This window comes from Camelus ferus, chromosome 13 (genome assembly GCF_009834535.1).
Source record: "Camelus ferus isolate YT-003-E chromosome 13, BCGSAC_Cfer_1.0, whole genome shotgun sequence".
NCBI classification, from domain to species: Eukaryota; Metazoa; Chordata; class Mammalia; order Artiodactyla; family Camelidae; genus Camelus; species Camelus ferus.
Genome location: NC_045708.1, coordinates 22,254,678 through 22,271,709, shown reverse-complemented (window position 1 = coordinate 22,271,709; position 17,032 = coordinate 22,254,678). Strand labels below are relative to the sequence as shown.

The 17,032-nt window shown below is 40.2% G+C and overlaps 1 protein-coding gene across 2 annotated transcripts in view; it reads left to right on the top strand.

The window, feature by feature from the left end:
• SPOCD1 (SPOC domain containing 1) overlaps positions 1-17,032 on the top strand; it is a 65,598-nt gene that overhangs the window by 39,341 nt on the left and 9,225 nt on the right. The window contains exons 1-5 of one of the 2 annotated variants that reach the window (XM_032495787.1): positions 4,846-4,880; positions 5,036-5,081; positions 5,372-6,595; positions 15,702-15,743; positions 16,715-16,894. In XM_032495787.1, the coding sequence (XP_032351678.1) occupies positions 5,411-6,595; positions 15,702-15,743; positions 16,715-16,894 (1,407 nt within the window). In that variant the 5' untranslated portion in view covers positions 4,846-4,880; positions 5,036-5,081; positions 5,372-5,410. Of the gene's footprint in view, positions 1-4,569; positions 5,082-5,371; positions 6,596-15,701; positions 15,744-16,714; positions 16,895-17,032 lie in introns of those variants that run through there. The other variant, XM_032495788.1, reaches the window with a different exon arrangement.

Genomic DNA, 17,032 nt, shown 5'->3' with positions numbered 1-17,032 from the left:
TGTTAGGATGTGGCATCACTGGGTTTCTCGCACATGGCTGATGGGAGAGAAAGTTGGCACCACTTGGGAGCACAGATGGCATCAGTGTGCAATAGTCTTACACTCACCTAGTCTATCCCGTAGCCACCTCTGGTGCCAGCGTCACACCCTCTTAGCCCATCTTTAAGCCACAGCTGCAGCCCCCCTCCCTGCCACCCAGCTCAGGACTCACTGGTGCTGACAGGTCCCACCCTGGCACAAGATGCATGTGTTTCTGTTTTCTGTCCGGGGTTTTCTCTGCTGGGTGACCAGGGGTTGGGGGATGCAGTCCATCCACAAGCACAGCCTGGAAATGTAGGGAAGTTAACATCCCAGGGGCAGCCCTTGACCCTTGGGGCTCAGGAGTCTGCAGATAAATGCCCCTGCTGTCCATCCTTCAGGCTCACAATTCTGCGAACCAGCCCCTCACAGTGACCTCAGTATTGCTCTCTTATGTTATGTTTTCCTTTTTCCCTGTTTCACTCTCTCTGTTACCTCATTCCTGCTTCCTGGTGCTACTCCTCAAATAAACTATCAGCATCCCTTTTGTTTCAGGCTCTGCTTTAGGGGACCCAACTAAGACAACTATGACCTAGCAATTCCACTCCTAGCTCCATGGTCAAGAGATACTCTTATCATGCACATCAGGAGAAACAAGAATGTTCCTGTTAGCACAAAATCAGTGGCAAGAGAACAGACACAGCCATTCTGGAATAACATACAATGAAGTATTATACAACAGTCAAAATGAACGCAATATGGTTAAATGCAACAGTGTAGGTGGAATTTAGCAATCTAATTTTGAATGATAAACATATATCCCCAAATATCGCACTCAACATGGTATCTTTTTTATAAAAATTGAATACTAGACAAAAGATATACTTCTGGGAAATAGATATAAATGTGATAAAACTACTTAAAAAGGAAAGCAAGAAAACAGTGAACACAGGATTCAAATTCACTTTGGGGAAGACCAGACTAGTGGATGCAAGTTCTTATCAGTGTTTTATTTTTCATATTGGGCAGTGATTCCATGGATCATTTTATATTATTAAAAGAAACAAATACATACATACATTCGTAAACAATTTAAGGGAGGCTTTGAATAGATCAGTGATGAGAATGTGTCCTATATACCCAGTGATTAAAATAAACCTGATTCAATGTATTTGAGGTCCAATAAAAAAGTACAACAAGATTATTGTAAAAAAAATGGAAAAATACATAAAATTAAAATGAAGAAATAAAAATTACTACCCAGTGCTAACCTCAACTATCAACCTTTAATGAAAGTCTTATAACTTTTTTATGAATTAAATATGTCTGCATGTGTTGTTTATAAAATGGAGGTGATATTATATATAGTTTCTTTAAACTTAAGAAGTTTTCAAGTCATACATATTTGTTGTGGAACAGTAAAAAAAATTCAGAAAAGCAAAAGAGAGGAAAAGAAACAACTTAGAAAGAACCACTGTTAACATTTTGATGCATTTACTTCCATTTTTTGCCTATGCTTAATATCACATTATGACACTCTCTCCACATTATTAAATATTCTTTCAAAATATTACCTCTCTCCATCTTAAAACTCTTAAAACAGTAACTCTGCAGTGGAGAAGTCTGAAAAATGTTATCTTACCATGTGATAAAGATTAACATCGCCTGTGATGTTGTGTGGCTCCCATGTGCCCCTGCAAGAAGCACCTGAGAGAGGGGGAAAAGATTCTTTTTCTTATCTTGCACTAGAAATTCTAAACTATGGAATAAGATATGAAAAAGAATTATGATATATAAGAAATAATGCAACTACCAGAAAGATGTAAATAAAAAGGGAAATATAACTCTGATGTAATACAAGATGAAATTGTTATTATTTTCAGACCATATGATCATAGAGTTACATACACTTAAAAAAGAATCAATAGAAAAATTATTACAATTAATAAGAGAGTTCAGCAAAATTTCTGGATACACAGTCAATGAAATATGATTGCCTTACTTTTCTTCGGTACTATAACCAATGAAAGTGGAAAGTTAATATAAAAAAACAACAAAAATTGTGAAATATAGAATAATTTATTTAATGTGCTGTCACCAGAAATTGATACATCATAATTGACCATACTTCAATAAAAACAAACAAAAAAACAAATAAATAAATAAAATGTATGCTATTTTGATGGAGAAAAATCACAAAAATTAATTGAAAACCTGAAAGAATAGAGAGATATATATCACATTTATAGATTAGAAGACTCAGTGTTTTAAATATTCAGTTATAACTCTAATCTGTAAATTAAATGAAACTTTAGTATAAATCCCAACAGAACTCTTCAGGGAACTTGAAAAAATGGTTCTACGATTCGTATGGAAGAATAAAGGTATACAGATAGCTAAGACAATCATGAAAAACAGGAACCAAGTTGGGGGTGGGGCTTGCCCCTAAGATATCAAGATTTATCACAAAATCATAGAATTGAAACAATGGCATATTGGTCAGGGCAAACTGATCAATGGAACAGAACAGAGAATCCAGAAATAAACCCATGCATTAGTGAAGACCAAGTATACATCAGAGATGCTGTCACAAATCAATGAAGGAATCAGCAAACTATTCGATAAGGGGAATTGGGCTAAAACCTGGGCAAAACCTGATTATTTTTTATGACAATGAGACATTTTAGAATATCAGGAGTGAGTGAGAATGCCTGGGTTCCTACGCCAACTTACTAACCTTGGGCAAGTTACTTAATCTCTCTGTGCCTATTTCCTCAACTGTAAAGTAGGGATAATAACAGTACTTACCTCAAAGACCTGGTGGAAAGATTTATAAAGTAAATTAAAGGAGGCTAAATATAGAATTAATACAGGTTAAGGATTTAGACCAGTCCTTGGCTTGAGGTAGCACTATTTGTATTAGTTACCATTGTCCTTTTATCCTCTGTGCCACATGGTCACCATAGTACCTTCATTCCCTCTTTCTTTGCCCAGTGGTGGGAGATTTCCACTATCTAAATGGATCATAATAACAGTTCACTTGTTCTTAGGGGCCCTGGTCCAAATCTCTGCCATCTATAGTGGGAGGACATCCCATAGTGGGAGGTCTTCTCACTTCAAAAAAGTTATTTCTTTAGAACACTGATTGTGGTCATTGGTGACTTCCAGTCTCAACTCTTACCCCATTTGTGGTCCTGATAGCTTTCCTGTGATATGGAGCACAGTACAGCTTCCATTTTTTTCAAGTAAACTAGTTTTTAGAAGAGTTTTAGTATTAGAGAAAGAATGGAAGATTAGTACAGTTTCCACATACCCGGCACTCAGTTTCCCTCATTAACATTTTCTTGCTTTTAAAATTCAACATTTTGTCTTTGAGATACATCCATGTTTATATATATATACACACACATATACATAAACGTACACATATATATTTATTTATTCATTCTAACTGAGTGTATAGTGTTGGGAAATTCCTTCTCCCTCTCAGTGAGGTCTATCAAATCCCTGGTTCTACAGTGAAAGTATTCACATAGTTATAATGTTATAAATGTCATTGGCTTTCAATGTTAAGAAAAACATACAGGCAAACTGAATTATATTTGCAGGATAGAGTGTACACACTACAAATCTTAACAAAGCAAAAGTTAAAGTTGAGTTGGTGCAGGAAGGCGGAAGTGGGAAGGAGATATCAAGGGAAATCATTCATTTCATACAGAAGAGAGTCGAGAGATACAATCTAAAGAAGAAAGATACTTAAGACTAAGATGCAAACTGATACAGTGGACCCTCCGTATGTGCTGGGTCTGAATCTGGATTCAACCAACCTCAGATGGAAAATACAGTATTTTTAATTTCAAGAAAGTCTCCAAAAGCAAAATTTGAATTTGCTGAGCACACACACACACACACACACACACACAATATTTACATAGCATTTACATTGTATGAGGTATTATAAATAATCTAGAGATGATTTAAAGTATTCCAGAGGGTGTGCACAGATTAAATCCAAATACTATGCCAATTTACACAAGGGACTTGAGCATTGGGGAATTTTGGTGTGTGGGGGTTTGGGGAACCAAATCCCCCATACTCAGGGAGCTGTATTAGCAACCAATAGAAAAACAAAAGACATAAATATAAAAAACAAAAACTGGGAGAATGCGGGAAGGATGGTTAATGAAATCACACAGCAGGGAGTCAACAGTTACTGTTAACAATAAATAGAAGCATAAGTATATTATTCAGTTATATTAATAAAAATTAAAACAATGACAACATGGTGAGAGAAGAAAGAAAGAGAAAAAAGACAAAAGAAAGAAGAAAGAATGTTGCTCCTAAGAACTGGGGAGTGAGGTGATGCTTTTAGCTTTTATTTCTAACCTTTATGTTGGGCTTGGGTGTGCATTTTTATCTACAGGAATTATATTTGAGAAATAATTAAAATAAATGATTCAGCAAAAATCTAGATCTGATTCTGACATTCCCCGAAAAGTTCAGGCACTTTCTGTAACTCCCCATCTCCCAAGGATCATGTTTAATTCGCAGGCAGGAATTCAAGACCCTTCGTCGCCAGGCACCCAGGAATTGGCACCTCCTCCGGGAAGCCCTCGGGAGGGAGAGGGCGCCCTCTGCCGGAGCAGGGAAGCCAGCACGCTTCGGGTATCGCCGTTTGCGCGTCAATAGAGTCCGCCCCCGTCTCTCGCCCAGGGCTCTCCGCATCACGTGGTCCCAGCCCCTTTATAGCTGAGGGTGGAACCCAGGGACCCAAGGTGAGAGCGTCTGGACCGGTGGGGGATTGCTTGGTGAGGCCTGGGAGCCTGAGTGGAGTGTCTGTCAAACCTGGACCAGTATCAGGGGTACGGGCGAGGTGATGGGAAATGAACCCCATTCAGTGCCTGCTCTGTGCCAAGTGGTTTAGAGCTGGGCTTTTTGTGGGGGAGAGAACCCCGGTTCTTCCACTTGCCGTCCGCGCGCATCCTTGAGCGAGTCACTTTACCTCTTTGAATCTCAGTTTCTTCACCTGTGGCTGCCAGCATGCAGTGAAATAATGCACATGAGTAAGTAATTAATAAATGATCATTGTTGTTTCTATAGCCCATTTAAGCAAACATCTGAGAGGGGAGGGCCTTAAAGGTGGCTCTAGCTCAACCCTGTTTGGAGGCAGGCCTCCCGTCCCTCACCTGGGGCCCCAGGTCCTGCTGGGGTGCTTACATCAGAAGTTACTGTGGGCTGTCTCCCTGGAGGTGCCACCTGTGGGGGAAGCTGCCTCCCAGGTTCCCACTGGCCTGGTGTCCTGACTGGGCTGCCGAGTCAGGCCCTCCATGGTGAAGTCTCTGTCTCCTCACAGGGCCTGCCTTCTGCTTTGGGCCCCAGTAGGTGGACAGACATGTCTCAGGAGGCGGCTGCAGAGGGCTCCAGCACAGAAGATCCTGTTTTCAGTCCCCTCCACAGCTGTGGGCTTTTCTGGGAGGATGTGGAAGAAACCAACTCCATGTCAGGCCTAGTACTAAACCTTCCAGGAGAGAGCTCTGGGGTGCCAGTCTGGGCTGGCAGCAGGAAGAAGGTCTTCAGGGAAGAGGCCCATGGAGGTGCCAGCTCCCAGGCTGTGGGTGCTTGTGGAACCAGCCTGGAGGCCCAGGACCACCTGGTGGTCCCGGGGCTGCAAGCTGTGAGACAGAGCCAGGACTGGGTGCTTGGCCCCAGGCTCCACAACCTGATGCCCACAGTGCCTGCCCAGGGGAGGGCTCAGGCCCCCAAGAGGCTCCAGATTTCTCTGCACGACATCTTAGCTGGAGGTTGGCCCAGGAATCTTTGTAGCATTTCTGTGGGGGCAGGAAAGAAAAGCAGGAAGTGTGAGGCCCACTCAGAGGGTGGGGAGCGGGCTGGTGGCATCTTGTGGCTTGATCAGAGCCCTGGTGGGGACAAGCCCCAGTCTGTGGGAGGTCCCCCACAAGGTGCTGACATGGAGTCTGTGGGAGGCCCTTGCAATCCTCTCTCTTCCAAGGACACTGGGTCTGGGCCTGGAGATCCAGGTGAAGTTTGGGTGGGATGTGCCTCAGGGACTAAGAAGTTTGAATATTTGCCTACTGCAGGGGCTGGGGCCCAGCCAGGCAGCCCCTGTGACCCTGTCGGGTCCCCACTGCCCAGTGAAGGAGAGTCCCTTCGGCCACCTGCCCGGGATCCTCCACTGAGCCCTGCACTGTGCCTGGGAGTGTCTGGAAAGGCTTCTACAGAGTGTCAAGAAGCCAAACACATTGTGGGAGCTGGCGATGATCATGGCCCTGCCGCCTCGCACAACCAGGAAGAGCTGGAGGTCAAGGCTCAGCCGGGGTCGGGGGCGAGGCCAGAGCAGGAACTTGCTGCTTCCACTGACAACCCCACCAGCTCCCAGGAGCCTGCAGCCGGCAAGGCCAGCTCAGGCCCATCCACGGGGCAGAGAAGTTGCAGGCGTGCTAAAAAGTTGAGAAGGGGCCCAGTGCCCTATGACCAGGACGAGAGCGCTGACAGAGGCTCAGACAACTCCAACCAGGACCAGCCAGAGGACCCCAGCCCAGGAGGCTGCCACAGACTGGTAAGCTGAGTCTAAACAGTTGGGATAGAAAAGGCATCATTATCTTTTGGAGTCAGGGAGTCCTGGGTTCAAATCTTATTTCTGCCCACTTCCTAGCTGAGTTACTCTGGAATATTTTATAACCTCCCTGTTTCCTTGTTGGTAAAATTGGAACACTAATTCCAATTTAATGGTGTTGTTTTGAGCATTAAATGTGATGATGGTGTAAAATAACATGCCTAGCACAGCATAAGGCACAAGGTAAGGTTCATTCATGTTAAATTTGCTTTTCCTCAGGTGTCACCATGGCCCTGTGAGATAGGCATTAGTCCTATATTTCCAGATGGGGAAACTGAGGCTCAGGGAAGTTAACAAACTTCTCCAAGCTCATACAGCAAGGGAGTCAGTTCCTGGCCATGTTCCCTGCATTCACTGCTTCCCTTTCCATTGTTCCTTTACTGCTAATAATAACTGTCATTTGATTAATAATCATAGCTGACATGTTTATACACCAAGGGAGAATATGGCATTACCTGTTTTTGATGTATATTTCTCACGTAGTTGAATTTTTTATGACATTTATTGAATATGTATTATATGCTAGGTGCTTTTGATTTATTCTTTGCATGAAGCCCAGAGAGGTAAGGTTACAGGCCCAAGGTCCCACAGCTGGTAAATGACAGAGCCAGGATGCAAACCCAGGCAGTCTGTTTGGAGAGCTTACCCACTTGTACACATTCCTCATTAGCATCACAGCAGTAATAGCACCAGGCTTCCTTACCACATGGTGGGTACTGTGCTGAGCACTTTATTTCCCACCTTCCTAACACGCTACAAGGTCTATGCTATTGCTATATACCCATTTTAATGATGGGGACACGGAGGCTCAGACAGGTGAAATGACTAGTTCAAGACCAGATAGCAAATTAGTAGAACTGGGATAGGAACCAATGAGCTGCTTGTGTGATTTACCACTATTTGATACTATAATTACATTAGAAATGCTGTTACATTGTCTTTGCAAACATCACTCAGAAACATTAATTTTTAGTTAAAAAACTAGTAAGTGTTTATCATAGAAAATAAGGAAGAAACAAAAACCCTCATAATGTCAGCATTTAGAGCTATCTCCTATTGACATTTTGGTGTATGTCCTTTCTTCCATCTTTTTCCTATGCATGGATATCTTTTCTTTGCCTAGAAATTGGATCACGTGTGTCAAAATTTATAACTTGACTTTTTAGGTATTAAAAAAACTGTTTTACAATGAATTTGTTAACACGGAATGCAGAAATCCCTTTTAATGTCTCCTGGCCAAGTTGCCCTTTGTGTGGAAATAACCACTGTTAATGGTTAACATCCTTCTAGTCTCCTTTTTATGAACTTCTATACATATATGAACGTCTATATATTGATCACAATTTTTTATATATAAGTAGGCTCATACTATGCTTCATTGTTCTGGGACTTTTACTTTGTTTATTTTTCAAGTGCTAAATTATTTGAAGATCTTTCCAAGTTGGTACATACTGTTTTGCTGAATCTGTGTGTTCCCTGGACCCTGCATCATAGCTGTCTGCCGGCACTAACAGGACCAGAGGATAAGCCAGGACTTCCTTTTCTCATTTCCAAATACTATTGTGTAGTTAAGAGCACGAAGCCCAGGGGGAGGGTATAGCTCAGTGGTAGAGTGCATGCCTAGCACGCAGGACCAAGCAATCCCCAGTACCTCCATTAAAACAAACAAACAAACCTAATTACCTACTCCCCCAAAAAAGAAAAAACATATAAAAAATAAAAATAAAAAAGAGCACAAAGCCCAGAGGCCAACAGCTTGTGTTCATTCTGGCTTTGCCACTATCAGAATGACCTGTGCAAGTAGCTTCACCTTTTGGAGTGTATTTTCCTCATCTGCAAAATCGGGGTGTTAAAAGAACTTACCCAAAGGGTGGTGGTGAGGAGTAGATGAGATGACATGAACGTGTGTTTGACATTTAGCACAGTGCCTGGTATAAGAAAAATACTCAAAAATGTTATCTGTTATTGACATACAATTTTGTCCTGCTCTAAGTACTGCCAGGGTGAACATCCCTGTGCATCTGGCTTCTCCCCATTTCAGATTATGTATTTGGGCCAGATGCCCAGAATTGGGATTCCTGGGTCTGCAGTGTTTGGGGGCAGGGGTGGTGGAGCCAGGTGCCTGCCTGCCTGCCTGCACTGCAAGCAGCTCACGGCTGCTCTCTCCTCCTGGCCCTATCCTTGACTCTGTGGCTCCGCCTGTCATCCCACAACTTCCCAAACAACCCGTTGCCATGGCAACTGGTGCCAGCTGCAGGAGAAGAATTGAGGCTGGGCTGTGACAGGGACGGGCAGGTGGTTGAGGACAGGGCTGAGTGGGGCGTGGGCAGGCATGGCAAGCGTGGGCATAGTGCCTGGCTGGACTGGAGCCCCTTTCAGGGCCCTGGCACCTTCTCCTGGAGGCAGCTTGGCCCATGTCAAGGGCAGATAGACGGGTTCAAGGTCAGGCTCTGCTTCTTAGAATGGAGTGACTTTAGAGAGATCTCTCTTCTCTGAATCTTAGTTGCCGCCTCTATCAGCTGGGCCCCAAAATGGCTGGGAAGCTGAGAGGTTGGTTGTGTTGTATTCTTTTGGTGTGAGTTGGAGACTCTTGGAGGGAGGTGGGGAGGTGGGTTGAAACACCATTTTCTTCTCTGTCCTGAGTCCCACAGTGAGTGATCAGTGAGGTCTGGAGTCACTCTGTGGATGGGATAGCAGGGGACATGGGAGGGCAGCTCTGCCAGTGCCCCTGCTCCGCCCATCACAGCTTGGGAGGCACACAACTCCTCCGGCCCCACCTAGGCTCCCAGGCTTGGGTACTTTGTCTGCAGCTGCAAAGCATCAGGAAGTGTGTGAGGGAGGAATGTGTCTCCAGCAGTTGAACAGCCTAAGAATAGCTCTTTTAAGTGCTTACTGTATACCAGGAGCTTCACAGACGTCATCATCTCATATTTAATCCTCACAATAGTATTAAAAGTCAATGTTAGTAACTTTGTTTTGCTGATTAAGAAAACTGGAATTCAGGGTCACACAGCAAATAAGTGGTCACACAGCAAATAAGTGGTCAGGTTTTGCAGCCTCTTAGAATTGCAGAGTGTCTTCTCCTTTTCTGTTTTCTGCAATAATTTGTATAAGATTGGAATTATTTGTTCTTTGAACATTTTGGTAGAATACTGATAAAAAAAATGTTTGGACTGGTGTTTTCTTTAGGGAAGATGTTTCCTTCTCTACTCAGTTTATTCTATGATTGTAGGTTTATTCAGTTCAAAATATTTTTTTCTTGACTCAATTTTGCTAAGCTATATTTTTCTAGAAATGTATCTACTTAATCTGAGTTTTCAAATTTATTGGCATGTTGGCATAAAGTATTTCACAGTAGCCTTTAATCTTTTTAATATCTGTGCACTCATGATTACTCATTCCAAATGTTGTCTAGTTGTACCTTACCTTTTTCCCTAATGTTGCCAGAGAACTGTCTGGTGTTTTCAGTCTTTTCAAAGAACCAATTTTTGGTTTTGTTGATCCTCTCCATTGTATGGTTGTTTTCAGGGTCATCTTTCTTTCCATTTAGTCTCTAATTTTATAATATCTTAAGAATGATGCTTATTTCATTAATTTTATGTCTTTTTCCTTTCTAATAAAGTAATTTAAAATTATAAAGAAGCCTCTAATTATCGTATTAGCTGTATCCACACACTCTAATATATAGTCTTATCATTCAATTCTCAGTATTTCATAATTTTTATTACAATTTTTCTTTGGCCTATGTGTCATTTAGAAGTGTATTTCTTCTTTTTCCCTTTTAATTGAAGTATAGTCAGTTACAATGTGTCAACTTCTGGCGTACAGCATAATGTCCCAGTCTTGCATATATATACACATATATTCATTTTCAAAAGTGTATTTCTTAATTTCCATTCATAGGGGTTTCTTTCTTTTCTTTCTCTCTTTCTTTTTATTATTGCTTTTTAACTTAATCATATTGTGTTCTGAGAAAGTCATCTTTATCTAAGTTGTCTGATACAGTAGCCACTAGCCTCTTGTGTCTAGTGAGCACTTGAAACTTGGCCAATCCAAACTGAGATGTACTTACAGGTGTAAAACACACCCTGGATTTCAAGGACTCAGTACAAAAAAAAGTTAAAATTTCATTAATAATTTTATATTGATTACATGTTGAAATGATAATATTTTGGATATGTTGAGTTAAATAAAATATGAAATGAATTTCACTTGTTTCTTTTTCCTTTTTTTTAATGTGGCATCTAGAAAACTTAAAAGTACACATATGGCTCACATTTATATTTAATTGGGAGGTGTTGGTCTAAAAAATACTAGTCATTTGAAATTTATTGAGATTTGCTTTATGGCTCAGGCTGTGCTTAATTTTCATGTATGTTACATGTGTCCTTGAAAATAATACATATGTTCTAGTTGATAAGAACAGTGTTCTATATACATGCACACAGATTAAGCTTCTTCATTGTTTTCATTGAATCTTTTTTATCCTTGCTGATTATTTTGTCAGCTAGATTTAGCAGTAGTTAGAGAAATACATTAAAATTTCTTGTTACTGGTGGATTTGTCTTTTTCCTCATAGCTTAGTCAATTTTTCCTTGATGTTTTTTGAGATTATGTTATTGGATGCTTATACATTTAGAGCTATTATAGCTTCCTGGTGAAAATGCTAATCATTATGTAATGAGGTCTTTGCCTCTATTTTTTGCCTTACAGTCTGTTTTATCTGATATTAGTAGAGATACAAAGCCTTATTTTGGTTAGCATTTGCTCATTCACATATTACTCTATGTTTTCCTCTTAACCATTTTGCATTGTTGTGTTTTAGAAATAAGTTTTATAAATATCTTGTAATTGGATTTTCTTTTTTTAAAAAGTCTGATAATTTTTATATTCGTCTGAAGTATTAGTCCATTTACACTTGTTGTAGTCACTGATTTATTTGAATCCATTCCTACTGTCTTATTTTGTGCTTTGCATATATCTTGCATTTTCTATACTTTTCACCTTTTTCTTACCTTCTTTTAGATCGATTAGTTTTTCTGCTTCCTTTTTTATCTCTCTAATAGTTTGGAAATTTTCTGTGCCCTGTTAATATTCTTTTGGTGGCTGTTTTAGCAATGTTAACACAAATACCTAACCTTTCATAAGTATAAAGGTAGTTACTATTTTTATCTTTCTCTGAAATGATATGAGGATCTCAGAATGCTTTGATTTCATGTATGCACCTCCCCAATCTATGGGCTGTTGTTATCTAGTAAGTTGGTCCTAAGTTATTTTTTTAATTCCACAAATTATACAAATATTATAGTTTCATATAATCAGTTTATTTAGATTTAACAACATAAATTTATCATTTTCTTTGCTCAGAATTCCTTTTTGCATCTCAGCTTTTCTATCTGGGATCATTTCTCCTTCCTTCTGCCTCAAGTTCATCCTTTAACATCTTGTTTATTGAGAAAAATTAAATTATCAAGAAAAATAATAACTTTCTTGGTTTCTCAATATCTTTACCTTTATTCTCAAAAAATATTTTTTCTTGTTCCACAATTGATATTTTCTTTATGCATATTGAAAATATCATTCTGCTATGTTTTGCCTTCCATATTACTATTGACAAGTTAGCTGTTAGTCTAACTGCCATTCCTTTGTAGATAAAATGTCTTTTGATGAGCAGCATTATAGGGTTAGTAGTTAACGGTGTGGCCTCTGGAATCAGACTGCCTTGATTTAAATCTTAGATCTTTGGTTTACCAACTGTATGACAGTGGGCAAGCTGATTAACCTCTCTGTGCCTCTGTATGCCTCAATTTCCCCTTCTGTAAAATGGGAGCAATAATATAGTACCAGTACCTAGCTCATAGAGTTTGATGAAGTTTAAGTGAACTAACATGGAAGACATTCAGAACACTGGTAGCATCTTTTCAGTGCTATTAAAATGTTAGCTTTTTTTTTCCCTCTTGATGCTTTTAGGATCTCTTTATCATTGGTGTAGACCAGTTTCACTATGATTTGTCTAGGTGTGGATTTACTTTTTCTTAACTTTTGAAAATTCACTGAGATTTTTGAATCTCAATTATCTGTTATCAATTCATGAAAATTCTTAGCCATCTATCTTCAAATACTCCCACTGCTCAATTCTTTCTCCTCTCTCCTTCTGGAACTTTAGTTCCAAAGTGAAATTAGTCCTTTTCATTCTATCTATCCTTTGTGTCTCTTTGATGGTGTTTCAACAGAGTATGTGCTGTGAATATTTTGGATAATGTCTTTAAATCTATCTTCTTGTTCACTAACTTATTTCAGCTGTATGTAATATGCTATTAAACCTATATATTGACTTCAAAAATTTTTTTTAAATTGAAGTACAGTCAATTACAATGTGTGAGTCTCTGGTGTACAGCACAATGTCCCAGTCATGCATATATATATACGTATATTCATTTTTGTATTTTTTCTGTTAAAGGTTATTATAAGATATTGAACATAGTTCCCTGTGCTATACAAAAGAAACTTTAAAAAAAATCTATTTTTATATATAGTGGCTAACATTTGTAAATCTCAGACTCCTGAATTTATCCCCTCCCACCCCCTTTCCCTGGTAACCATAAGATTGTTTACTAAGTCTGCAAGTTTGTTTCTGTTTTGTAGATGAGTTCATAGTGTCCTTTTTTTATTTTTTCAGATTCCGCATATGAGTGATATCATGGTATTTTTCTTTCTCTTTCTGGCTTACTTCACTTAGAATGATGATCTCTAGGTCCATCCATGTTGCTGCAAATGGCATTAGTTTATTCTTTTTTATGACAGAGTAGTATTCCATTGTATAAATATACCACAATTTCTTTATTCAGTTATCTGTTGATGGACATTTAGGTTAGTTCAATGTCTTGGTTATTGTAAATAGTGCTACTATGGACATTGGGGTGCACATATCTTTTTACTTTAGAGTTCCCTCTGGATATATACCCAGAAGTGGGATTGCTGGGTCATATGGTAAGTCTATTTTTAGTTTTTTGAGGACTCTCCATACTGTTTTCCATAACGGCTGCACCAAACTACACTCCCACCAACAGTGTAGGAGGGTTCCCTTTCTCCACACCCTTTCCAGCATTTATTGCATGGACTTTTGAATGATGGCCATTCTGACTGGTGTGAGGTGATACCTCATTGTAGTTTTGATTTGCATTTCTCTGCTAATTAGTGATACTGAGCATTTTTTCATATTCTATTGGCCATTCATATGTCTTCATTGGAGAAATGCTTGTTTAGGTCTTCTGCCCATTTTTGGATTGGGTTGGCTTTTTTGTTATTGAGTTGTATGAGCTGTTTCTATATTCTGGAAATTAAGCCTTTGTCAGTTGCATCATTTGCAAATATTTTCTCCCGTTCCGTAGGCTGTCATTTTGTTTTGCTTATGGTTTCCTTTGCTGTGCAAAAGCTTATAAATTTAATTAGGTCCCATTTGTTTATTTTTGCTCTTATTTCCATTGCCTGCCCTGGGAGAACGCTGCTAAGATTTATGTCAGAGAATGTTTTGCCTATGTTTTCTTCTAGGAGATTTATTGTGTCTTGTCTTATATTTAAGTCTTTAAGCCATTTTGAGTTTATTTTTGTGTGGAGTGAAGGAGTGTTCTAACTTCATTGATTTACATGCTGCTATCCAGTTTTCCCAACATCACTTGCTGAAGAGGACTTTTACTTTTAATAGTTATTATTATACTATTTTTCATTTCTAGAAGTTGTGTTTGGTTCCCAACCAAATCTGGTTGGTCTTTCTATATATATTTTTTGCCCTTCACTTGTATGTATGACATCTCCTTTTATTTCTTTAAACATATTATACATACATATGTCGTACTCCAGTCTGATAAGTCCAGTATCTAAAGTCTTTGCTGATCTGATTCTGCTGTCTGATGTTTTAGAGTCTCATATGCTAGTATATGGACCCCTGAGAACGGGGGCCAGCCAAAAAGTTTTAAACTGTGAAGGACTATTCTTAATATCTTTCCTGTTTTCCTTCCCAGATGTCCCCTGTGTTCTGTATTCCCCCGTTTCTCAATTTACTTTTTTGAAAGGCTGTTTCATTCCCATGGTTTAAAAAAGAAAAAAAAAAACAAAAACCAAAAAGTCTCCTTCCCAGCTCTTAGTCCCTTTCCTGCTGGCAGCCTCTGTTATTATAAGGTTTTTGTAGATACTTCCAGAGATGTTTTATGCAGATTCAAGCAAATACAAATTAAAAATTCCTTCTCTCCATTTTTAACGCAAATGGTAGCACACGACACATATTGTTCTGAACTCGTTTTTTAATTTAAAAAATATGTTTCTGATTGTAAAAGAAACACATGCTCACTTTGAATAACATAAATAGCCAAGTGTCTACAAGTAGAAGCGAAAATCCCCCTGGAATTTCATTCCCAAGAGATAACCTGTATTATGCATCTATAAATATATATTTACATAAATGGGCTTATGCAACAGATACTGTTCCATAACCTATTTTTTTCTTTTTCCCCAAATAATATGCCTTGACATCTTTCCATGAATCTTTCCACATCTGTCAGTGCTTTCCATATAGCCCAGCATTTAAGTGCCTGGGCCCTGGAGTCAGGCAGAACTAGGTTCTAATCCTAGCTCTGTCACTTAGCTACAGGACTTTTCAGAGCCTCTCTGAGCCTCAGTGTCTGCATCTGGAAAATGGGGATAGAAATTGTACATACTTCTTGGTATTTTCTGAGACCTTGATAAGATCAGGTATGACTTCCTCCAGGGCCAGCTGCTTTATAAGCCCCCAATGAATATTAGTTTTTTATTATGACTCATTTCTTTTAATGGCCAATTAAAATCCATAGTATGATGTATCACCAATTATTACCCATTCCCCTTTTGATGGACATTGGATTATATCCAGTTTTTTTCTTGTTGTTATAAATGCCAACCCAGCGAACACTAAATATACATCTTTCACCTTAGTGTGGGTGTCTTCTTGTGAATTCCCTGCAGTGGGGTCACTGGTCCTCTGATTTCTAATCTCTGTGTCTTCTTTCTTTCCAAGGAGGCAGTGAAAATGCCCCATGGGGTGAAGCATGTGTGTTATGTAGGTTTTTGCTTTTATTATTCCTCTTCCTCCTTCTCCTGAGGTCTGGTGGGGTGGGAGGGGTCCTCCCCAGTAAAGGCAATCCCAGCCCCTCATGGCCTACCCTAGTCCAGAGCTTCCTAGTGTTCCCCATTCCCTACGATGCTGAATCTCAGACTTCCAGTTTCCCCCAAACCTTGGAACCTGACCATTCATGATAATTCATTCAAGGATTAGTGTTCAGACCCATTTGCTTTCAAAACAATTCCCCATGGTTTGTTTTAAGTTAAAAGAATAAAAACATACTTAAATTGGGATAAAAGCCTAAAGGAAGCAAGAAAAGGGGAAGGAGAAGGGGAAATCTTGTTACAGCAACCCCTTGCCTTGTAATCCTGGAAAGGTATAGCTGCTGGGTTCAAAGTTAATGCTAAGCTTCCTAGCAGCCAAAGCAAAAAGGGGAATAGAATAGATTCTGTAGATCATTAGAAGACCCCAAACTTCTCTGCACCTTGAAATGATGTTGAAGGGCTTCCTCCAAAAGGCAATAGAGGGGTGATGGACATGTTCACCATGTGCCTGCTTCAGGGGAAGTGCAAAGAGCAAGCCGGTGACCCCCAAAAAGGGGCATGACAGGGCTTTGAAGAATGGAAAGTGGACTCAGAATCTGTCCCCTTGATAAGCAGCATCTCTAGTGAAAAGGGTGAGAAGGGTCTCAGTACAGGGTCCAGTTGACTCTGAACGTGGCTGGGAGTGAGAGGGGAAACAGAGAGGATGGGAGTGAATACAGGCTCCTATCTTGGGACAGAGGCCAGGCAGCCTACAAACATTTATTGAACCCTGCTGTTTTCTAGGCCTTTTGTAGGCACTGGGAACACAGTGTAGGCCAAGACATACATGGTTCCTGTCCTCACGCAGCTTACAGTCCAGTGGGACAGAGCGACAGTAAACAAGTACAGGTGAGGCGAGGGCTCTGAAGGGCTCTTCTCCCCCAGCAGGTTGGTTCTGGCGCGGTGATCCGTCTCCTGGGGGCCATCAGCCGTGGCCAGGCTAGGGGGCCGCTGCCTCCAAAGCTGGAGGTTCTGGAGGACATGATGGAGGTCAGCTCAGCCTCACCTGCCCAGAGGCCCAGAAAGAAGGAAACGCCAATGGCCCAGGGCCTTGAGGGGTGCCAGGTACAGAACAGGTTATTTACACTGACATGTCACTTAATCCTGCTGAAAGCGGCACTTGCACACCTGATTCATAGAGATGGTGCTGCAGCCAGAGAGAAGCTATAACTTGCTCAAGGTCACACAGTGTAATAGCCAGAG